Below are 24,848 nucleotides of genomic sequence, written 5' to 3'. Positions count from 1 at the left end.
CACCGTTTACTTGTTTTTCTTTTGTATTCTGTCTCCCACTACTGCCTTCCCATAGTCGATAGCATGTCCTGTGCTGTGAAGCCTGAAAATCAAAGCTTTATTGACTTTGAGGGAAAAAGAATGTCTTGGAGGCAGATGTCCAAGCTCTTGTGAAATAAGGAACGCTAAGTTTTAATGGGTATTTAAATAAAACCTTATCTCAGCAGTAAGTAAATCTCTTGGTTAAGCTGCGTAGCAATTTCATCTGCCAGTGTTGATTCTGCTGTATTTTGGTGCTTATGAGAACTCAGTAAGCATCAGTTGAATAGACCACTTCTAGGGCATTTTCGAGTTCCTGGTGTGTGAAATGTATGATACATGAAGGAAAGAATAAATTCTCCCCTGGGGACAGTCAACCAGTTGTATTGTCAGACTGCTGTTTCCGATGCTAGCACATTGAGCCATTCCCTCAGACACCCTTGTTCTTATGTAATGTCTTCTCATTTTGTGAAGGTGCAGAATTGGTTTGGAATCTAAAGTGAGGGACTGAGCCAATGCCTTCAGGTCGCACAGCAAACCCGGTTACAAACCCTTAGTCTAATTCTCCACCTGAAAGAAATCCTTTTGTGTCTTTTATTGCCCTGCTTGCTCTTATTTCTTCACGAAAGTTCTTCTCAAGAACTCAAGCATGACACTGCTGAGGGACCCTAATAACTTAAGAAGCAAATTTATTTTACAGAAGCTTTAAAAATTCCTACATTGCTTAATAAAAATTCCTCATTAAAAATATGTTTTACTTGACTGTTGTGACAGGAAATCATTAAATGAAACTGTCTACTTGGCAGAAATGAAACATTAGCTGTCAAGTAAAATGACCTTGGTCAATATGCTACCTACCCACTTCCAACTAAACACCTGCTCTTATGGACTTGTAAGTTATTCATGCATACTGTAGGTATCGCTTATTATTTGAATACTGTTATTAAATTTAAATTTGGTAACAATTTAAACAGGTTTAAAGTATTTTTCAACCATCAATAGGAAATGGATTTGCTAAGCAAATTATAGTATATATTAAAAATATCATTGCCTCAGTAGAAGCTGGAGATTGTTAAAATTGTTGAAGAGAAGAAGTTAAATGCGTTATACATCACCAAGGTTCAATTTCGTTTTTTTCTCCTGGATGATTTCCAACTCCCCTTTTAACTTTTTCCCCCATTGCACATGAATTTTATTTTCCAAAGTCGTGGATGACATCTTCGCAGAATGAAGGAACCCCAACCGTCCTAAACCTTTCTTCAGTGCTTGGGTGCGTGACTGGGCCACTGTGAGTACCCAGTGCACACCTTTCTCTAATTCCTCCTATGCAATATTCTTTAGTTGCCTTGTGTTTACTTACCCATCTCCTCCTGTTTCTAGGAACTCTGCAGAACTGGCTTCACTATATACTTCTCTTCCTATAAACCTTGTCTTTTTTTGTTGTACGTCTTTGCTTGTTATCACATTCCTCCACTAGAATGTAGACTTCATTACGTTGTGTTCAGCTGTTCTTTGCATGTGGGACTCTCAAGGGTGAGCCAACCTTGTGCACTTGGCCAGATTACTTTCGATGTGATGGTCTTGATGAATATTGAGCACATTGGGTAGATTTTGGCCTGGTGGGAAAATGTGTCTGGGCTGGAAGTCAGAAGTGCTCACTCCACTGCTAATTAACGTGTTCGTGAATACGTTTTGTTGGTGCTTCTCATTTGGCATCTGAAAAATGGGGAGAATATTACCTGTCTTATCTTAAAGGCAATTTTGAGGATCCACTTACAGGTAAATGTAAAAGCACCTAAATGTTTAAAAGTAAAATACGTAAGGTGAGTGGCATCATGTGCTGCTGTCATTCCCTGGTCATTCTCTGCCACTTTCCCCTGTTCTGTATTTGTCAAAACTCTTATTGCTGCCTGAGGGTGTCATATTTCTTTATTTTTTTCAGCCTTCTCCACCAGAATGTAAGCTTCACAGGGCAAGGATCTTGTCTGTCTTGTTCCCTATTTTAATCTCCGTGCCTTGTCAGTGTCTGGCATAAAGTTCACGCATAATAATGTGTTTTGAAAGAACGAATGGAATTTAGTGTTTTATTGAATCATAGAGCTGCTGATACATTTCTTAAATCCAAATGTGTTTGGTTTTGGAGATTCCTACTTTTAATATAATAAATAAGTGCAAACTTTTTTCTAGGAGTATTGACCCACTTTCTAAAGTAGCCAAACCTTCTGATTTGCTAAAGATCAGATTTTAGCTGTTGACATAAGGAGAGAAGCTGTGTTTTCCATTTTCTCTCTTGGTATACATAAATATGCCCTTGTCATCTGAAATATGTTTAATTTTATGACTAGCCAAGGGGAAAGCACTCCTTGGAAATATTTGTTCTGAGGCTCAGATATAACTTAATGTCGATTTAAGAAACGTTTATTAATCTCCTACTTGGACAGGCATTGGGTTTAATGCTGAGGAAGGAAAAATGGTTTCTGTCTCAACAGTATTCGCATCCTTTTGTGAATTCTTTCGTATAATAAATACTCGTTGAGCACCACTCTGTGTTGGAAGCCGGGCATTCAGACAGGAGGATGCATTATTCCTGCCATCAGAGTGCTCAGGAGAGACAGATCTGTCAACAGATTCAGTAGATTTTGGATTCAGTGATATGTGTGCATCATGAAGCTCAGAGGAGGAGGACTAAATGATGGGAAGGGACCTGCGTGGGAGGAAGGGCTTCTTGACACTGAGCTGTGAGTGTGGCCATGGCCCTCACTTGGGAAACAATTTACTTGAGGAATACTTGAGCTCTGTGTAGTGTGATTACAGTGCTTTCCCACTTTCCGTGTAACAGTACGTAGGGAAAGGGTATGGTTTCCCAGTTCTGAGCTAACTGTGAGATCTCTGAGTGTCCCCAGTGGGCTACCTGGGAGCTAGCCTTGAAAGGTCACACACAAGAAATACCTATGACAGAAGGACCCTCACTAGCCATATTCATCAGTAATAGCCCGGGCCTTAAAACCAATTCACAGGAGGCCATTTTCTCATTCTCGAGTGTGTGTGTACACAGTCAGCTAGACAGAAGTTCTTTCATGCGTAACTTGCCTCACGAATCTTACCTCACTTCCTTTGCTTGAAGCTGTATTCATAAACCTCTGTTGTAATTATCAGGGTGTAAAGAAATATTTAGCCCAAAATTATTTGTCCAATTGGAACATCAGTCTAGCGCACTTTACAGTAGCGGCATTGACACACTGGCCATTGTCACCACACGTTGTCACCACACCTCGCAGAACAAAACAACAAAACTCAGAGTATGTGCTTTTATTTAGCCTGAAGATTGCTTTTAAACGTAATTTTATATTTAGTTATAGAAGCTTGTGTGTATTGGGTCTTATTTTAATTTAACTGGTATGACAAATCATGGCTATAATAATATCCACTAAATTATTCTACTCCTTCCTTCCCCCAGATTACTACAGTCAGAATTCATACCCATAGATGTACTTGTTTCTTTCTATGTTGTTTCTTCGGCAGGTCACCATTATTGCAGATGATAACTGCAGATTTTTATGCTGGTCAAGAGAAAGATTAACTTACTTTCTGGAATCAGAACCTTTCCTGTATGAAATATTTAGATATCTTATAGGAAAAGACATTACAAATAAGCTGTACTCATTGAATGATCCCACCTTAAATGATAAAGTAAGTATTTTTCTGAGTGTCTTTATTTTGTTAAATAAATATGTATAGTGAGGTATACCTCACTTTGTGCCATATATATTTTCCTAAATTTTCATCAATTACTCATATGTTAAGTGAAACGGAAACACTTGTAATTTAGAGACCTTTCAGGGAATCATTTCTCAAGAGTAAGGAAGTATTTTGTAATATATTTGCTGTGATCCAGTGAGGTGTCTCTAAATGTCAGGGACCTCCATTTGAGGTGATGAGGTCTGTCCTCTTCATATTAAACACTCTAAGGAAGATGGTAAGGGAGGCGAGGGAGCGGGGGTGGAGTAGGCCGGGGAAGGCAGGGCGGTGAGGAGGCTGCAGACTGAGAAAAACTGACAAACCCCAGCGAGCAAGCGGGCAGTTGGCATTTTCACCCAGGTCTCTTCCAGTCTTGCACTTCCGCCTGATCGGCCCCGCTCCCGGAAAGCCCCTAAGTGACAAGAGAGGTCTGGGACGGAAGCCTGTGGCAATTCATTTAGGAATTTCAGAGCTGTGTAGGTCTTCAACAATGTACACTTTGATCTTCATATCCCCACATTTTCTTAAAAGGAAATTAAAATGATTACAGACAACAACTTGCAAAATATTGTTTCTGTGATAAGTACTGTTCTCGAGGGGCTGTGAGTATGCGTGAGTGCTCTCTTATAGTCATCTTATCTAGGCGGTTTATCAGATTCTGTTGGTACTTATTATTTTTCAGATTAGTAAGTAGGCTATTGAGTGTATTAAATTTTTTATAATGTATTTTAGTAATAGCTTATAATACAAATTATAGCTAACATTTAATTGGGTACTTACTATGTATCAGGTAATCTTTGATTTCAAGGAAAAGTATAAATGCTGCATAGAGGGAATATATGATCTAAGTCCCATCAGTTCTCAGAAATCTTAAAACTTTGCTTTGTAGAAGGCCAAAAAGCTGGAACACCAGCTCAGCCTTTGCACGCAGATCTCCATGCTGGAAATGAGGAACAGCATAGCCAGCTCCAGTGACAGCGAAGACGGCTTACACCAGTTTCTTCGGGGCGCCTCCAGCGTGTCCTCTCTTCGTAAGTTATCCTCGAACTGATAATACTCTCGGATTCTGATGGATGTTACTAGAAATAGATAGATGCAACTTTGATCAGAAAAATTACTTTGCAAGTAACTATTTGGCAACCTAAAGGTAACAATAAACATAATTAAATTTTTACTAGGGACTTTATTTTCCGTATTGCACATCAGCTAAAATCCAACTTTAGAACTCTTAGTTCCATCTCAGAAACTATTCACTTGTTTTGCCATATACTCTTCTTAAATACTGATTCACTGGCATAGTGTGGAGGAGTCCATATGGTTTGCTGGATATTTGCCTTTGTTGTTTTCATGATTTTAGTTCCAGTGAAAGCCTAGACCCAGCAATGTGTTAAAAATGGTGGGAACCAACTGCTGGATGTTTCACTGCTGGCTGGCTATCACAGTGGAAGCACCAAGAGTTAGGTGATTGGGTAATGGAGTATTCCAGAAGATGAAGGAAACCACTCAACACCCCTGTGAGTTACCTCATTCACACACCCACCAAGAGGCATGTTTTCCAAGAAGAATCTTGGATTGTTTAGATTGTTTTAAAGCATTCTAAGTAACACTAATGTCAATGGATGTTGAAAGTAAAATGAGTAAGTAAGTAAAATGAGATTAAAATTAAATTTAACTTTAAATTAAATGCTTAAAATTAATGCGTAAAATTATTTTCAGAATTATTCTAGGAATGATAGTATAAGAACTTTGAACAAATTCATGTGAAATAGCAAAAAGGCAGATGAATTCTCCCATTGCATAACCTAAAAACTATTAATATTTCCAATTGTATATTACTCCAAAGTAACTTTTAATGCAGGTACACATTGAACATTCCTAATGTTTGTGTAAATGATCTTGTAACTTTGGATGCTTTAGATGAATTGGATTAAGGATTTTAAGTATTGCATAGTCAAGAGAGGCTGGAATTTGACAAGGCCATATAATTGGTGTAAGTTTCCAATGCAAAGTCTGTGACATAGAAATGGGTTGTGGGCCTAAAGGAGATTTCAGGAACAACACAAATGAGAAACTGGAAATAGTTGTATTTTATTCCAGAGTAACTATTGAAAGTACTAGCTGAGATTGACCATCTCTGAAATCTGGTAGCATGTCGAATGTATCATCTGCCTTGTTGAAACAGTTCAGTGGTCGATAAGCATTTTCAAATGGACCCATCTTAATTATACGTATAGTGATTGCTATATTAAGAAAGGTCAACCGAAAGGGAATTATACTTAAATATTGTATGTGAATTATTTTTCCTATAGAATATCTTATTTTTGTAGTTCTTTTTTTTAGTTTTACAGTCTTGCTTAAGAAGCACTGAGAACAAGCAATATATATAGTGTGACCGTTTATTTTCTTAAAATCAGTTTATTTTTCCTGTAGTATTTTATTGTATAATCTAAATCTTTTGGGGCTAACATTTTACCAAAAAAGGCTTATCTCGAGTAAGTTGTTTAAATAGAATTAAAACATGTTTTCAAGATTAAGTACTGTACAGTACTTTCAAGATGAGTACTGTACTTGCCTCCAGACACCTGTATTTCCAGGTGTTCAATGGATTGATCACACGCCTACAGACCTGGGTTCAGGTCTTGCTCCAATAATTATTAGCTGTGTGACCTGGAGTAAGTCACATGAGCTTTCGAATCTGACATGAGCTGTCGTATCTCGACACAGACCTGGTTCTGGTCCCAGCTCCTGGTCTGTTTCCTTCCCTCTTATCGTGAATCGTGAGTTTAAGCCAAACAGCCGTTCCCTGCGTGGATAATTAGAACTTCAGAGTTTGCACAGAAGTGTGCTCCCCTGGAGATCAGGGTCGCAGTTTTACCTCTCAGTTCCCTTGTCTGGTTGTATGCTGCCGTACTAAAAATGGGTGCACCCTGCTTCAGTTGTTTGATTATTGCAGCCTCGGGTTTGTTATGCAGAATCTTACATATGATCCAAATGCATATAGCTACCAATGTGTGCATGTTTTTGAGCGTGTGCGTGTGAATTGCACGACAGATCCGTGTTTGTACCTGCTTCCCTTTGACCAGTCCTCATTCTGAGTTTCTCGGCTTCACTCCTGCCATTTAACAAAAGATGTTAGTACTTGAGCACAACATTGATGCTAATTATGAATTATTTAATGCACCCCAGCATGTAATTCATTAAAAACTGATTCGTTCTTGTTTCTCTTGCTTAGGTGTTAGCTCAGAACTACAGAAGGCTGTTTTTGTTTTTCTTTTGCCAGACCCATCAATATATGCCATCTACTTTTCCAGATTAAAAATTACATTCCTTGTAAAACTGAGAATACGAAACCAGTCTCTTAGGACTGTTAGGCTGAAATAAAATTTCTCACATTTTGAGCATGTGGTAGGCCTTTATCAATGTTAGGTTCCTAAAAAATGACTAAGCTCTTCTTATTCCGGGTTTCTGATGGGCCAGTGGGGGCAACTGTGGTAGCCACTCTGAGCAATGGTATCAGCTTCACCATGGAGAGAAGGAACAACGTTTATTGACAATAGCAGCTATTATTTTTTCGGGTGCTCCATACGTAATCACATTTAATCTCCACTCTCATCCTGCGTGAAGAGCTGTATTAGCTTTGCCAGATGATGGGGCGCTGAGAGACAGTCCCCCAAATTGTTGGCTGTGATTACGAGGCTGCCTTCTGGCTCATGTACATGCTGGTACCGCTCCCGGCGTGTCCTGCTCACTCTAGGAGAGGAGCAGTTGCTGCCGGGGTCACTGCCATTCTCATGGCAGAGGGAAGACAGTCGTGGCAGAATTACTGATGACTTTTAAAGCTCCGATTTACAAGTGTCGCATGCCACTTCCACTCATATTCCCTGGACCAGAGAAGTCACTTGGCCAAAACTGCTGTTAGTGGGTGGATCTTTAATCCTGCAGGGGTCATGCAGGAAGGGGCTGGCGAGGGAGGGAAAGCAGGTGTCTTGACAATAACACAATCTACCACATTAGTATTATTCCATTTTACAGATGGGAAAATTGGGACTAGGACATGCTTGTTCACTTATTCCACTTCCACAGGGGAGGTGCTGGGACACAAACCTAGGTATCCTGTCTCATTCCGAAGCCCAGGCTGTTAGACCATGTTGCCTCTGCATTTTAAACAGAAAAGGAAAATGCATATGATATTTGCCTAGTACTTTACAGTTTACAGGTCACTTTCACACCCCTTGTTGCATTTAAACCTGACAACTCTGCCAGCCAGGCACAGCGGCTGTTATTATTCCCCCCTTTTCAGATGAGTCCGCATACACTCAGTGACAAGGTCCCACTTACCCAAAGTCACTTCTTTCCCCTCCAGCCTCCTTCTTTGGGGAAACCTACCGTCCCCTGAATCCTTCATTATGACCAAGAATTGCTACAAATAGGTTTTCGCAGTCTGGTTAATTTCCATTTCGATGAAAATTTTTGCCTTATTCTTCATACAGGGGTTCTACATAGGAATGTTTAAAATTATCCAATAATATTCTCCAGTCATTTGCTCTTTTTTTTTTTCTGGTGAGGAAGATTGGCCCTGAGCTAACATCTGTTGCCAATCTTCCTCTTTTTGCTTGAGGAAGATTGTCCCTGAGCTAACATCTGTGCCAGTCTCTCTCTATTTCATATGTGGGACACCGCCACAACATGGCCTGACGAGAGTGTTGCATAGGTCCACGCCTGGGATCCAAATCCACGAACCCCAGGCTGCCGAAGTGGAGTGCGTGTACTCAACCACTATGTCACTGGGCTGGCCCCTCCAGTCATTTATCTTTTAATTAACTTTCACTTTGCCTCATACTTACAGAATTACAAGCAATGCTGCTCTCTAAAAATTGTTTATTTTATATATATTCCTAATTAAACAACCATCACATTATTTCCTCTAGTCATTAACTCAAATATAGAAGTAGATTTAAACATGAAAACCCATATCAACATTTCTCATAATTATTTTTCAAATTAGGATCAGCATGGACCCCTTGCACTTGGTTGAAAAGTCTCTTTGCATCTCTGGGCTCCCGTTCCATCTCTCTGTGTCTCTGTGTGTGTTTCTGCATTTTTTTTTTTAAAGATTGGCATCTAAGCTAAGAACTGTTGCCAATCTTCTTTTTTTTTTTTTTCCTGCTTTTTCTCCCCAAATCCCCTCAGTACATAGTTGCATATTTTAGTTGTGTGTCCTTCCAGTCGTGGCATGTGGGACACTGCTTCAGCATGGCTTGATGAGTAGTGCCGTGTCTGTGCCCAGGATCCAAATGAGCGAAACCCTGGGCCGCCAAAGCAGAGCATGTGAACTTAACTGCTTGGCCACAGGGCTGGCCCCTGTTTCTGCATTTTTTTTTCTTTTGTCTTGTGTGGTTTGTCCTTTAGAGCATCGATTCTTAAACATAACTATGCATATGAACCACTGGGAGATCTTAAAGGTTATAATGCAGCAGACTGGGGTGGGGCCTGGGACAAGTACCCAGATGATGTCGATGTGGCTGGTCCCTGAACTACACTTGAAGCAGTGAGGTGTGGAATTCCCTCCCCGCGTTCTGGAATTTTGCTGACTGCGTCGCCATGGTTATGATTAAGATGTTTCTGTGTCTCCCATCTACCGGTGGGTAGGTCTGGAGGCTTTCATGGGTTCTGGTGAAGGCTCTACTTTTAAAGATCTCGACCAGTCTGGGATAGAATGCCACGAACGTGTTTCCTAACATTGCACAGAAAATGTTCAGTTAAACAGAAGTACAGTTGAGTAAAAGGTGAAGGGAAGCTTTAAGTGAACTGTGTAAAGGAATTGCTGCTGATCCCATTTCTTATGTTGTGCTCTATTTTGACACATCACATGACGCAAAATCCAGAGCAAGATCTTTACCACGCAGATTCTGTATTCCACTTCAAATTATCATTTGAAGGCCAGAAAGTGAAGTAATGAGATAGCCTGAGAAAAACTGCTTCCTGTCTGCTTATTTGGTAGCACATAATCCGGTTACTTTAATTCTTTTTCCCTTCCTATTGCTTCATTTACTTGAGTCTCCTGTTGGAAGTGTGATCATGAGATAGGATGTCCAGGACGAGTGTGAAGGATGTAATGCCCTCATCTGCATATGAGCTCTCTGCTCCTGAACCAAGGTGCTCATCAAGGGAACTTGTCATCTTCTTGTCATCTTCTCTTCCTTATGAGATTTAGTTCCCTACATGTAACGTGTAAAACACACACATGCATACACACGCTCAGATTGATTGTACTTGGCAATTCCATCACCAATAAGTGGGGCCAGCAAAGGCAGTGTCATGGCAACACAAGGACATGTTTCCCTGAAAGTTGCAGAACTTTATCTTAGTTAATTGGAGTTAAATAACCTATTGTTTCGTTTGTTTGGTTGGTTGGTTTTGGTGACGAAGATTGTCCCTGAGCTAACATCTGTGCCAGTCTTCCTCTATTTTGTACGTGGGATGCTGCCACAGCATGGCCTGATGAACAGTGTGTAGGTCCACGCCTGGGATCTGACCCTGTCAACCCCGGGTCACTGAAGCAGAGTGCACGAGCTTAACCACAGTGCTACTGGGCTGGCCCCTGTTTGTTTGTTAAATCTTGAGGTAATATAGGCAATGCAGCCAGTTAGAACTCATCTTTGAAAGATTATGTTTCCGAAAAGCTTAAACCATGTATTTTTCAGAAATTGTAATTAAAATTTATGATTTTTTTAAAGATACCATGAAATATTTAGAGAGAGATTTCTCACTGACAAAAAAACCTTTTCAAGTTTTTTTGTTATTAATGTCAAGATGGTGCTGTGGACACTCTTCCAATTTCCTGTGACCTAGTTGCACAAATACGCTTTAAGTCAAGTTAGCTTGCATCTGGTTGGTATTCTTGTCTGCGAAGACTGGCAACGTATCTGACATAACGGGTTTTTCTCAGCTCTCTTATTTATTTACCAGGAAAGATAGAAAAAGCCAATACAGCATTCTTAGTTTCAAAGCTGGTTTCATGAAATAATCTGTTCAAATCAGTTTGTATTTCATTCCCCCTGGGAACAGCCATAGACTTATAAACAACAAGCTTTACGTGAATTATACAGAGAGATAGGAAGGAGATGTGATCAGGCAGCAGGAAGACGGAGGGAGAGCCCGTGAATGGTTCTCAGCCCCACCGGGACGGTTAGTGAAAGCAACACCCCCTCTTTGTAGATGAGTAGAATGCCGCTTAAAGGGATTAAATGACCAGATCAAGGCCACTCAGCCAGCCGTGAAATAAGTGTTGAGTTTGTCTAAGTTCTTGCTTTGCATTTTACCTTATAAATATTCATATCCATGTGTGACTATAAACTTGTCTGGGAGTATTCAGCCACTGCTGTAGCCGCTGATACACTTTCATACGTGTTCTCGTTTAATCCCCACAATCACCCAGTGAGGTCAATGTTGCATTTTCCTCTTTTAAGGTTGAGGAATATGACATTGACCTCCCCTGGGTCCTTGGTCCCCCAGCCACTAGGGGCTGTGCTGTCTGTCTCCAGAACCCCCACCCACTGGTCCATGAGATGACCCCTACCCTCACACAGCATTTTTTCGTCTGTAAATGACTGTAAAGGGATTTTATATAGTTATACATTTTTAGTCTTTTAATCAAACATTTAAAAAATTGTGGAGTTAATATACACACAGATATCAAATAGCACAAAAAAAAATCTTTCAGTGAAAAGAACTGACTCCCTCCAAGCAGTTAGCTTGTGATCACAGTAACACAATTTTTGTCCAAAATACTAAATAATATGCTGTTATTTATTGATTTATCCACTTAAGCTTTATCTACTAACTAACTTATCTCACTTTTAACTTCCCTTCTCCCTTCCGCTCAGGATGGTGATGACGCTAGTTTTTATTCTTTTATTGTTTACTTTTGTAACATTAAATAATCCACTTAAACCTCCATTTCTTTTTCTCTGTGAAGCTTTTTTAAAGGTGAAGAGATTATCATCCCAACCTTTTCTTTTTTTTTTTAGTTTTTCTTTTTTTAAAGATTGGCACCTGAGCTAACAACTTGCCAGTCTCTTTTTTTCTTTTTTCTTTTTTGCTTTTTCTCCCCAAATCCCACCCAGTAGATAGTTGTATGCTTTTAGTTGTGGGTCCTTCTAGTTGTAGCATGTGGGACGCCACCTCAACATGGCCTGATGAGTAGTGCCATGTCCGCACCCAGGATCCGAACGAGCGAAACCCTGGGCCGCCGAAGCAGAGCATGCGAACTTAACCACTCAGCAACGGGCCTGGCCCCATCCCAGCCTTTTCTTATTCTTTCTCCCTTCCACCTTCGAACTGTCATGGATCTTCTTTAGCCTTTAAACAACCTAGGTTGATAACATATGCATTCTGCTCTCTCTTTTTTAAAGAAACTTTTTTGTGGTAAAATAATATAACATAAAGTTTACCATCTTAACCATTCTTTTGTTTTCTTTTTCCTTAGAGATTGGCATCTGAGCTAATATCTGTTGCCAATCTTCTTTTTTTTTTCTTCTTCTTCTCCCCAAAGTCCCCCAGTACATGGTTGTATGTTTTAGTTGTAGGTCATTCTGGTTGTGCTGTGTGGGACGCCGCCTCAGCATGGCCTGATGAGCAGGGCTAGGTCCGCGCCCAGGGTCTGAACCAGCGAAATCCAGGGCTGCCAAAGCAGAGCGCACCAGCTTAACCACTCAGCCAAGGGGCCGGCCCAACCATTCTTAAGTATACAGTTGAGCAGTATTAAATACTCTGTTCTCTTTGGTAACTGCTATTAAATCTTCCTTGCTTTATCTGTGGGTTGTTCTGCAAAGTTTAAAGCAAATAAACAATGTTGATATTATTATGCTTTATTCAGAATCAATTAGTAGGCTGTCACTACATTTCTTTCCTTTTGGTCCCAGTGATTTCATGATTTCTCTCTATTCAAAGGAGTCTGTTCCTAACATCAAATTCAGATGGATCCTCCTTTTGTACACAGCATAAAAATCATGCCGCAGCTTACTTCACACTTTGTCCTCCTTTTTTCCCTAAAGTTTTTTTATTGCCTTGCTTTTGGGGCCGTCTGATTCCCCATAGCCCCACTATCTTCTAGACTCTTCTTCCCCATTTTTTAAGGTGAAATCCATTTTCTTTTTGAAGTCTCTGAGTGCTTGTTTTGTATTGGAACTATGCCTTTTCAGACTACTTTTTGTTTTTAAGGGTGTTTCTAGTTGCCTTTCTTTTCTTACCCTTGAATTTTTTGTCTTATATCCCCACTCTCTCAGTCCATTAATTCCATGTCCCCTTTTTCTCAGAGACCTTCTTCACAGAGGCTCCCATTCTCCGGCCTCATCCTGGACTGGTTGTTCTCTGGGTCTGTTGCACAGCTGCCATCCTAGAACTGTCTTCCCTGTTCTCCTGAGCTTATCCACCATCTCTGAGACTCTAAAGCTTCTCTTTGTGGGGAGGAAGGACTTGTAGGACTTGCACTGTCCCTTGGCCGCTCACACGTGTGGCCGTGCAGTTCAGGGCCCTGAGCACCCATCAGAGTAGTCAGGAATTGATCTGAGAATGACTCCTTGGGCCAAAGAAAACCTAATGGGAGCCGCTAACCTCCTCCGGTCTCCTCGGTTGCCCTAATTTGTACGCTTCTTTGCTCGAGTCCCTCAGTGCTGCTGCTGAGTCCCTCGAATGGAAATTAGGTAGAAAGGCCGCACCTCCCCTTCAGCCTTGCTGTTCAGAGAGCTTCAATCCAAACTCAATTTCTTCATTTACAAAAAATCTTATGACCTCAATAAAAAAAAGTCTTAAGATATAAATAGGCAAAGGCAGGAAAAGGGATGATAATCTTTTCTAGCAAAGAAGCCATTAAATTCTTCCTCATCCCCATTCATCAAAAATTATATAATCTAATTAAAATTCTAAACCTCTGTAAGATTTTTAATTACTTGCTAAAGCAGTTGGCCAGATGGTTAAATGTAATAAAAATAAGAACACTTTGAAAGGAATGAAGAAAATATCATCAAAGTTAACAGACGAGAGAAAAAAAAATTTACATTATATTGGATAGTTTACGAAAATGTTGCTCCTTTTTAAGAAGTGTGTTTCTTAAGCAGAGAGAAAAGTCACTTGATGAACTTCATATTACGGTGCTGGACTTACAGAAGATCCAACTTGACGTCACTTATTCATTCTCTGGAACAAGTGTGACTTTCACTCTGGATTTAAGAACAACAAATATGTCTGTTTACTTTTACTTGCCTGAAGAGGCCCTCAGGCCCTCATGTAATTAGAAGCATACTGAAATAGAAATAAGCTTAATAAGGACAGAATTCTGTCAAGGGGAATCTCTCTTACCCGATTTTTCACTAAGAATTTTGACTGATTGTTACTGGTCTGTGTATGAAAAGGCTTCCTGTGGTTCTTTAACTCTGGACGTTAGGAAGACAGAGAAAGTTCTGGTGGGGCAGCCTCCATGGAGGCCCATGGCTAGTTTGCACTTGTAGGCGATGACCCTCAAGGATGCACAGTGGGTCTTTTTTTTGTTGGTTTTTTTTTTTTTTTTGGTGAGGAAGGTTGGTCCTGAGCTAACATCTCTTGCCAGTCTTCCTCTTTTTTTTTCCTCTCCCCAAAGCCCCAGTACATAGTTGTATATCCTAGTTGTAAGTCATTCTAGTTCTTCTATGTGGGACACCACCACAGCATGGCTTATGAGTGGCATGTAGGTCCATACCCAGGATCTGAACCGGCAAACCCTGGGCCACCAGAGCAGAGCACATGAACTTAACCACTCGGCCACGGGGCTGGCCCCTGGGCAGTGGGTCTTAATAGTAAGCTTCTGTCCCCTTCAACAAGGATCTGCTGCTAACCGCTGTCTGAGCAGTCTGCCGAGGAGAGCCTCTGCTTCCCAGATCCAAATCCCCTGTGGGTGTCCACGGCGTTGTCACCCGCTGTGATCTGGCACAAGTGGAGGTGTCCACTGTCGCTTCAGGGCTCTTACTTCCGAGTCTGTCTGCTGCATTTGCTCAAGCCTGTGTTTCTGAGTGTGAGTTTTCCTTTCTTACTCTCGGGCTTGCTGCCTGGTGCCACAGTTCTCTCGCTCACCTGAACACACTGAATATGGTGTACAGCTCAGCGTAAACTCTGCTCCACTAGCTGTGCCTTCCGGTGCGTTGATATCTCTGGAAGGGATGTGTAAGTCTTTTCAGGAGGAGATTTTTTTTTGCCACCTGGTGTAATATGAAGCATCCTGCACGCGACAGTAACTCTTGACATAACCGTTTAACAATTTCACACCTGATGAGTCTGCATTGCGGTTCAGTCTGAGACTCTTGTTTTACATACCTTTTTTTTTTCTTTTTGAGGAAGATTAGCCCTGAGCTAACATCTGCTGCCAATCCTCCTCTTTTTGCTGAGGAAGACCGGCCCTGAGCTAACATCCATGCCCAACTTCCTCTACTTGATATGTGGGACGCCTACCACAGCATGGCTTGATAAGCGGCGCCATGTTCGCACCCGCGATCTGAACTGGTGAACCCCGAGCGGCCGAAGTGGAACGTGCGAACGTAACCGCTGCGCCACCAGGCCGGCCCCTTTACATGCTTTTGTAGTAAACTGTGTTAATTAGCGGCCAGAGCCAGTTGGAAGGTGATTATAGCTAATAGCAAAAAAAAAAAAAAAAAAAAATGCTAATTATCTCTTCTTGATTATAATAAATACCGAAGGATGTAGTTAACCGCTTCTGTCTCCCAACTGTAAAAGTGGTTTTAATAGAAGAAGGGTAAAAATCAGTTTTCTGGAAAATTTATGGATATGGAATTATTTGCCCCTCTAGAATGTGGAATAAATGAAGAGTAAAGGATTATACAGAGGTCGTGAACCTCATCGTAATGTCCTTGGGGGGCCAAAGTAATTGGAAAAAGCACTTAACTAAACATGAGCTCAGTTTCTCCCCTCTCCTCTCCTCGTGCTCTCACATCTAGGCAAGGTCTTTGGCCTTCTGGGCAAATTTCTTGTGGTGCATCGGTGCATAAAATGGATGAAAAACCAGGCAAATTGTAGAAAGAATTAGTTTCAACTTGCGTAATGTAAGCTACTGCCCTTGAAGCAGAATATTCTCTCTCTCTGTTTTTTTGGTTAACACTCCAAATTGGGTTTGGATTTATTAGTGGACAAAGAAATGATTTCCAGCACTCTGGTGTTGGCCTCTGGGCCTTTGCACTGAACCAGCAGGTCTCCTGCTGAGGTTGGACGACACCAGTTCTAGGGCCAGGTGAGCTCCTTGCTCCTCGAAGCCTGCCTTTCTCCTGACCGTGACGGTGGCAGATGCCCAGGAAGGGCCAGGTGACATCATCCGTGGCCCTCGGTGGTGCAGGAGGCCCAGGCTAACTGAGGTTGGTCCAGAGTGGGCCCTCTCTGTGACTCTGAGTCCTGTTGAGCTGCCACTCAGTGTCTGGCAGTTACACGTCAGGCCGCGTTCCTGTTGCCTTGTGGTGCATCTGCCGGGTGGAGAAGGAGCAACAAGTCTTTGTTACTGTGGGAACTGGGAGCTGAGGGCTCCAGCTCAGCCACAGAGCCTGAAACGAAAGTGAGTCTGGTATTTTCGGTGTGCAAGGAAGTTGAGCAGACAAATTCAGTCTTGCTGGTTGTTAAGGCCGCCTGGTTTATCCTGCCCGGATGTGTTTCTCATTCCTTCACTCCCGGTGAGAAAGGCCTTCACCATAGCAGCCGCCACTCTGCCTTCTCTCACGGGCTGCCCAGGTGGTCTTTGCTTTAACTTCCGAGTAGCAAGTAGAAATAATAGTATGGGTGTGGTAAGGACGGATTGCTCCAATTCGACTTTATTTCCTCAACATTTAACCCAGCGTCTAGCACCTAGTAGTCACTCTGGGGTTCTTTTTGCTGATTGGATGAAAACTTTGTAGAAGGTGAGGGTACTGACGAACGTCATTGGTGTTGACTTGTGGGAACAGTACTCTTGCCCATGCTGTAAGCACCGTTGAGTCAGTCACTTATCAGGGGACATGATTCAGAATATAGTGATTACAGTACTTTTTCAGAGTGAGGTTTTACCACAACCGAGACCTGCCTGCAGTTGAGGAATGCTGATGGTGTCCTCTATAGGGGGTGGGGCTTGACGCAGCAGAAGGAAAATGTGATGGCCGTGTGCTTTTCCCAAGTCCTCAGGATCAGCTTTCTGGAGGCACCATGTGGCGTTTCAGAGGAGAGATTTTTTTCATCTACTAAGTAATTCTCCAGGACTTGGCGGTGTGGGGTACTTCTGAGAGGCAGCAGGAGAGAAGAGGCTGTGGTGCCTGCCCTCCAGATGCTTATTAGCATCTGGATGCAATAAGGGAGAGATGCAAGTACCTGTGACCACAGTGTGATGCAGAACGTGGAAGGGCTTAGTCATTTAGAGGAGAGCAGAATCTGCCCACAGAAGGAGTTAGGCAAGACAACGAATGAAGGAGACGGGGTTGGGACTCCACCTTGAGGAGTGGATAGGAATTTAGGGGGTAGGGATGGGAGTGGAGAGACCATTCCAGGTGGAGGGAAATGCAAGAGGAGAAGAGGAGGAGGATGGGTTGGACTCGGGGAGTGGTGAGTTTGCCAGAGCTTGGACTACAGGGGAAGGAGGCCCGACCTGGAGACCCCTGAATGTCACCCCAGGAATGTGATGGCTCTCGCCTTACGATCTTTTAATGTTATGTGGTAAGCACTACAACTCTTCCTTTCCTGGACAAATATAGTGGGAACAGAATAAATTCACAGAGAAGCTGGAAGTTCTTGGAAAGTTTTCTCTGGGTCATTTCCATTTGTGCTGGGTCCTCTCTTCATTCTCTCTCAATGCAAAAATGCACTGACTGGTGAGGTAGTTGAGAGGCTCAGATAACATTTTGGCCCCTCTGGATGCTATAGAATGTCACCCCTGGTTTGATAGATAGGCTTCAAAACTGGAGATCAATTAGTCCCACTTCCCCAGTCAAAATAAACTGGGCGTGTTCCTCTTCTGTGTGTTAAACAATTAGGTCTGAATGCTCTCCATTATTGGTTTGATTTAATGCGCTTAGATGTGCCATCTTGTTGTTTGTTCTAAGAGTTTATTTCTGATTGCAAATGCTCAGCCTAAGTTAATATTTCAGGAGACTCAATCATAACTTGAGGCTAGAAATTTGATGGAAGCCATGGCTGTTGTTTTTTTTAAAAAAAATAGACAATTTTGCTGCACTCAGGACAGTTTAGATTAAGGAACACAAACGCCTATTCCAACATGAGTCCCATTTCCTTTATTTGCCATTCCTCTGGGCGATGATGACTTTTAACATGCTCCCTAATTATTTAGGCCATTGCCCTCCAAAGACCATATTAATTAACTCATTTTATTGAATCAGAGTGATTATGACATCCTGGGTGCCAATCTAAGAACTTTACACCTGTTAAGTCATTTAATCCTCTTAACAACCATATGAAGTAGATAGTATTAGTATTGTTCCTATTTCACAGATGGGGCAGTTGAGGCTCAGAAAAGTGAAGTAACTTGCTCAAGGTCACACAGATAGTATCCATTGCATTTGAGTAGACATTCGAATTAGACGTTGTGTTTGGTGTGTTTGATGTCACCTGTGCGGAAAAGGATCAAAAGACCTTGTCTGAGAGGGTCTGCCGTGCTGTGCTCTGTGCCGGAATCGTCTTCTTGGGCCATTTTAATAGAGGCTTACTTTCTACGGTTTATGTCAGTAGTTGTCTTTCAAGAAACTCAGTATTTTAATTGACTGTTTGAAAGTGAACAGTTTCCGTGGATGTACAACAAGCACATATACCAACGTCCAGCCCTGCTGAATTATGATCTTTTTATGTCAGAAGATGTGGCTGTTGGTAGTGGCATTTCCCCAGAAGTATGGTAGTAACTATACAGTTAACAACAAATGACATTCAGTGGCATTCTCTGTGTGCCTGGCACCCTGCTGATCACATCACATGATTATTTTATTTAATCCTCCCAACAACCCCATGAGGCAGTCCTGTGAAAATCTCCTTTCTACAGGTGTGGAAACTGAGGCCCAGAGAGGTTTGGTAATGGAGGGAAGGTCACACAGCTGGGAAGCAGCAGAGCAGGGATGTGACCCCTGGAAGTGTTTCCTGAGCCGCCAGTCTTGACCCTCGTGCCTGCAGCTTCCCCCGTGCGGTGTGGCAGACCGCTGGCCCCTGCCCTCCCTCCTGTTCCCTGCAGCATGCTCTCAGGGCGGCCAGCCCTGTTGTGCTGCTGCCTCTTGCCAGGGATTCACAGCTGATCTGGATCAGTTTCCTGTAGCTGTTCTGCTTTGTGTCTTAATAGGATCCCTCTCCTCTCCTTCGCTGTATTGCAAGTATTTGAAGAGTTGGATTTCACTGACTCTTCTTCTATCATCGACCCTTACACCCAGCCTGAGTTCAGCATTTGCTGGCTGACTGAACGCCACTCCGCCCTGCTGGAGGGCAGCAAGAAGACAGCACAGGTGTGCGTGGAGCAGATGGAGCCCCAACCATGTGGATCCTGACATTGAATGTGGGAACTGTGTGGAGGGGAGTTTATGTTTATGCTGTCTCGTGAGCTGCTCACTAGGTGTCTTGAGAAGTCTCTGCACCTATTTATGATAACTTCCACTCTTAGTTTTAGGCAGTATTTTTCTCTACATCAAGCATAGCGTCCATTGTATGGTAGATGCTCAATAAGCATTTGGTGAATGCACTATTGAATGAGGGGCTGAATGAATGAATCATTTATTGCTTGGTTCCATCGGTATAATGGCGTCCTAAAAGGCCCTGGGGATGCTCCTGCCCCTGCTGCTACTTGGGATTGTATTTCCTCCACCTGGCTCCTCCCTCCTTGGTGCGGGGCCTCTCCCCATCTCCCCCTGCCGCCTCTCCTCTTCTCTCCCTCCTCCCTTCTCCCATATCAGTCCAGGAGCGGCTGAACAGGTGGTGGCAAGCACTGTTCTTTTAGGTGGTGCTACAGATGATGTTAGATTCTATAGTTTTAGAATAGAACTATTCTTTAGGGAAATTAAGGAGTTAAATAATCGGCTTTCGAGGGCTTCAAATCACCATGTATGATATGAATGTAGGAACATGCATTCTGAGTCCTAAACAGACTGTAGGGCAGCCCACTGGGAACTGTGTGTGTTTGAGAAGCTCATATCACACAAGCTCATGCAGCGGAATCCGTTCCACGTCTGTTCTCACGACTGAGAACCACTTCTTGAACTGGTTGCTTTATTGAAATGCTGGATTGAAAATACGTTAAGGAAAACTGCCTTCCTGTTACCAGCTATAGATTCTTGGAGAGTTTTATTTTCCAGTTGGAGTTTATAATTACTATATCACGCCAATGTCAACACAAATAATCCATAATCAATCTATAAATCAAAATTGGGGTGAGTTTACCATGAGCCCACCCTAAGGACCATATAGCCCAGAGAGTACCTTCAGGAAGGAAGAGGAAGCTCTCCAAAGAAGTGGGGTCTGCAGAGAGGTTATATACAGTCTTGGAACAAAGAGCGTACATCACATATGATAGGAACTCAGCAGGTCGGTGGTCACCAGGTCAGTGGTCACAAGGTGAACACAGCAGGTCAGTAGTTAATCCTTAGTTTCTAGGAAGAGATGCTTAGCCTTAAGGAAATGGCATATGGGGGGAAGCTGCATCCCTATTTTTAAGAGCATCAGTCTTGTCTTTGGGACGTTGTAAAAGTTTAAAGCAGATGTACAATGCGTGCCCAAGAGTCCACGTCTTTTGGAAAAAACAAGGTCAGGCCAAATTATTTTTAAACCAATGTCTTCCTCGTAAACTCCAGTATGTCCTATTGGTTGTCATTTATTCATCACTGTCAGGGCAGGCTGTACATTACGTGGTTGTCCTTTCTGTGTCTTTGACAGATGTGTCGTCCCCACACCAGCGAGCCTCCGCCAAGATGAAACCAATAGAAGAAGGGGTGGAAGATGACGACGAGGTCTTTGAACCCGTGTCTCCAAATGCGTTTAAAGGCCATCAGTTGCCTTGATCTGAGAGAGGAGTCAAGTTACCAAGATGGAAATTGTCTTGAAGAGATCCTGAAAAATACCAGCACTTTTTCACAGCTTTTCGGTTATTCTGTTTTAGTACATCCAGACGGGTGGAGTCTGAGGGCAGGAAAGTGAGGAGGATTTGAAAATGGGAAGGGTATTTTAGCTCTCCTGTTTATTGGTCAGCTTTTTAAGTAATTGTTTTACTGAGCCTTCTGACTAAACCGACTTCTATTCTGAGATATATATTTTCACAGTATTTTCTAGATATATTATCATTTTAACTTTAAAAACTCTTAGTGCTCTGTCGCTGCAAATGCTTTCACTTATTTTTCTGAGTTGTGGTTCATTTTCCTCACAGACGATTTTTTTCTCCACCATGGCAATGGGTTGTCCATTGGATAGTTTTAACAAACAATGTAAGTTTGACATTGAGGTTGAAGTAACAAAAAGCAGGCTTTCTTCAGTTGATTTTTTGGATGGAAAAGTTTAAAGAAAGATGTGATTCAGCTGGAGTATATTTTTCCTCCCAGGCCAGACGCATTAATTACTCCTCCAAATCACCTTATTTCTTTGCACATTGTGTAGACAGCTTGATGATGAGCCAAACTCATACGGGTTTGCTCACATTACCCTCGTATTATGCTATTTATAAACTGGTCTGAAACGTAAGGCTGGAAAGCTAACAGAGGGAAACAGTTCTGAGTTCAGTGTCAACGTTTAGCAAAACTCAGCTTACCTGTGATTTGGAGCCACCTTGCCCACACACTCTAGGGTGAGGAACACTTGGAGTAGGGAGGATGGGAGAGTCAAGTGGCCAAGCAACTGTCACAGAATGACGTGACTGTCAGAGCAGCTTCATCCTTCAGTTGGTGTTCTGAAGTTTCAGATTGTACCCCCAGAGCCATCGATGTCTCTTTAAAATGTGTACCAGTACCCGGTGCCAGAGCTGTGAATGTGAAGACAGCTGTGGGGGCAGACAGTTCGCCACAGGCCATGCCATGGCCACCCAACCTAGATATTGCTGTGAGGGCCCTGGTTCCAGATCTCTGTTTTCTATTAGAATCCTGTTTCAGGAAACGGTGGTATTTGGGAAATGAGAAGTTTGCTTAAACCCCCAGTCAGTCTGGCCCGTGTGACCGTGGCACTCCACGGGGTGAAGCCCATTGATTGGCTGTGCTGCGCCGTGCCCCACTGATGTTTATTTTGTTCCATCCACTAGAACCGACTTTGAGTTAGTCCCCTGTTATATTAAATAGCTGAGAGAAGTTCCAAATGAAATTATTTCCAGGTGAACTGAGCCAAAAGCAGCATCTCTTGTCAAGAGGTGATTTCTGTTTAGAGAAGGTAAATAAGCTACTCTAGCGTTGCCCCATATTCCTAAAGCCATTTTTTTAGCTAATTTTTTTGGTAATTTCACTTGAGTTAAATTTACACAGTGGATTACTCATTGAGAAGCCGTAGACTGGGAGTCCAGCTCTTAACGTCTTTATCAAATATTGGCTTGTTAACAGCACAGTGGAAAAGCTGATTTCACTTTCCTATGATAGTGGGCTCTTCAGTTTGTAAATTAGAAATTTGTTTTGGGGAAATGAAGCAAAGGTAAATGACTGAGGCTTGGCTTTAAGATTGTCGAGCTCTATTAGGTTAAACTCTCTCTGTGCCTGGGATCATGTGTGTCGTGACAATGTAATGGTGTTAATACTGCCGTCCTTTAGCTATGGGAGTAAAGTCACACATTCAGAAGACTAATTTATGAAATCACTCTCTAGAGTAATTAGATATTATGTCCTTCCCTGAGCAGAAAGCAAGTGTAGATGCTGCAGAGGCCGTGTTTTTAATATTCTCTGCATCCACAGAACCTTGGGGTCTCCATCCCGTGACCCATCTTCAGGTTTGTCTCACTTTGTGAGCCTCAGACAGCAGAGAGGGTCAGCTGCGATGATCATCCTGGATGTGTTTGGAGGTTATTTTCTGTAGTGCTGGGAGCAAACAGTTTTAAAAGCACACTGCTATAATTAGATGATATAAAGTCACTTACGGTTTTTATTAAAATATGTGTGTGCGTGTGCACATGTGCATCACAGTCACTGATAACAAAGATTGTAACCTCAAGATCAGGAATCTTAAAAGAGCCACTTAGCCTGAATGGGAAACATGAAACTATTTTTAAATACACACCTCGAAGGAAGACAATGAGATTCAGAGAAAAGAAGCCACAAGCCGCTGAGTAGCCCTCCCAAATAGAGTTGACAGCAAAGAAGCAGATAGGAAAATAGAAAAGAGTTTTAAGTGTCAGATCTCCTATGGATGACTTTAAATTCATTTATACAAATGAACAAGTGTATCTTTGTATAAGGCACAAATACACAGACAAAAACCATGTTTGCTGCCAAAGCCGCCATAAGATGCTTCCTGTGTTTTTGGCACTCACTCAGCTGTGTGACCAAGCTTTAGAAAATGGTCTGCAAAAATCATTCTATATATAACCCCAAATCTACTAGGTTTAAATGTAATGATATCAAGTCCGTTGTATGAATCTAGAGTCTAACATTTATACCAGAAAGTTTGTCATTTGTAATATTTTGAAAGCCCTCATAAATATTTATATTTATGAAGTAATAGCACAGACATTATATAGATTCTCGGTGAGGTTTATATATTGTAAATGGGTAATGGTGCTATATCATGATTTTTCAGTTACCATCCTTGGCTTTCTGGGATCCTTTCTGTTTCTCCCTGTGGTTCAGTCTCACTTTAATCACGGGACACCTTCGTGCTTTGCTCTCAGCAGTGTGTGCACTAGGAGACCTGCTCCGTGTCTGGTTCTCCTTCCACGTGTCTGAAGCTTTTCTGATTTTATAACTTGCAGCTGCTGATTCCTGCCTCCTGGGTCCTATCATGGCCCCAAAGACAAAGTCCCTTGGAGGGTGGAAAAATCTTTGGGGAGAGTTGATGTAATCTACACATTCTGCCCTGTCCCCCATGCACCCAAGTAATGTCTCCACCCTCCAGTGAAGATTGTCATGTTGTGTGCGGTGGTGCCCAGCTGAGCACCTGGGCATGCGGGTCTGTCCCGACCTCGCAACTCCGTGCCCTCCTCCTTACAGACCCCAGGGTGCAGCTCCAAGGGTTCACTGTAATTTTTTTTCATCCATTTCCTTGGTCATTTCTAAAGCTGCTCTGCAGAAACCTCTGACCTTGCCATGCCTCACTTTCCCCTCCCTTCTCTCTTTCCAACTCCAGTTTCCCAACCTCTTTTTCTAATTATCCCAAACTAAAGTTATTAGAAATTCCCACCTGCTTGATTCAAATTCCCAAGGACTTGAAAGGGTAGGATTCTGTGCAGGAAACTCGAGGTTTCAGCATAATCACAGCTTTGGTTCTGCTCACAGGACAGCACATTTTCTCACTGATGGTAGCCATGCTTTGATTGTCACAGAACCCCAAATACCTGTGTATAACCACATATTGTGTCGTCTGAGACCTCCTTTTGAGTATACTATTGACAGGTTTTTGTTATACTTGCAACCTAGTTTTAAAGTACACAAGGATTTTATGAATGCCTTATACAGACACATTATTTATAGGAAACTCATTCTTTCTGTTTTTAGGTACCATTTACATGGATAACATTTACTTTATAATAAATTTACTTCTTGTCTGAATAGAGCCTTATGGTTTAAACTATCTTCATATATTGTCATTTGATCAAATAAATTTCTTACTTAGAAAATGTGTATTTTTTTTATTTCATTCCTCTTACAGGTAGTTGATTTGTTCAGTGACCCTCAGAGGTTGTGGGAATTGCTCTGGTTTAGGTGGTCTGAGCAGACCTGCAGAAGGGGTGCTTTTAGATCAGTTCCACTTAATTTCAAAAGTCTGCCATCTTGGCTGCCTTTGGCCATGAAAAGAGAGGGCCACGAGGCAGTGTAGACTGTTGACTGGATGCGGCAATGGAGAAGCTTTGAGAGCTTCACTGTGGGGATGTATAGATTTCAACTTTTTCTCCCACCTTATTTGAACATTCCCTTCTAGTTTCATAAAGT

General features: G+C 42.2%; 1 protein-coding gene across 1 annotated transcript in view; it reads left to right on the top strand.

Moving 5' to 3' along the window:
- POPDC1 (popeye domain cAMP effector 1) overlaps positions 1 to 24,535 on the top strand; it is a 38,275-nt gene extending 13,740 nt beyond the window's left edge. The window contains exons 7-9 of the mRNA XM_008536711.2: positions 3,541 to 3,708; positions 4,646 to 4,787; positions 20,674 to 24,535. Of these exons, the coding sequence (XP_008534933.1) occupies positions 3,541 to 3,708; positions 4,646 to 4,787; positions 20,674 to 20,798 (435 nt within the window). The 3' untranslated portion in view covers positions 20,799 to 24,535. The remainder of the gene's footprint in view (positions 1 to 3,540; positions 3,709 to 4,645; positions 4,788 to 20,673) is intronic.
- Positions 24,536 to 24,848: the final 313 nt, after the last annotated feature.

Source organism: Equus przewalskii, chromosome 9 (assembly GCF_037783145.1).
Source record: "Equus przewalskii isolate Varuska chromosome 9, EquPr2, whole genome shotgun sequence".
Lineage (NCBI taxonomy): Eukaryota > Metazoa > Chordata > Mammalia > Perissodactyla > Equidae > Equus > Equus przewalskii.
The sequence above is the reverse complement of the archived record's forward strand: the minus strand, read 5'-3'. Positions and strand labels throughout refer to the sequence as shown.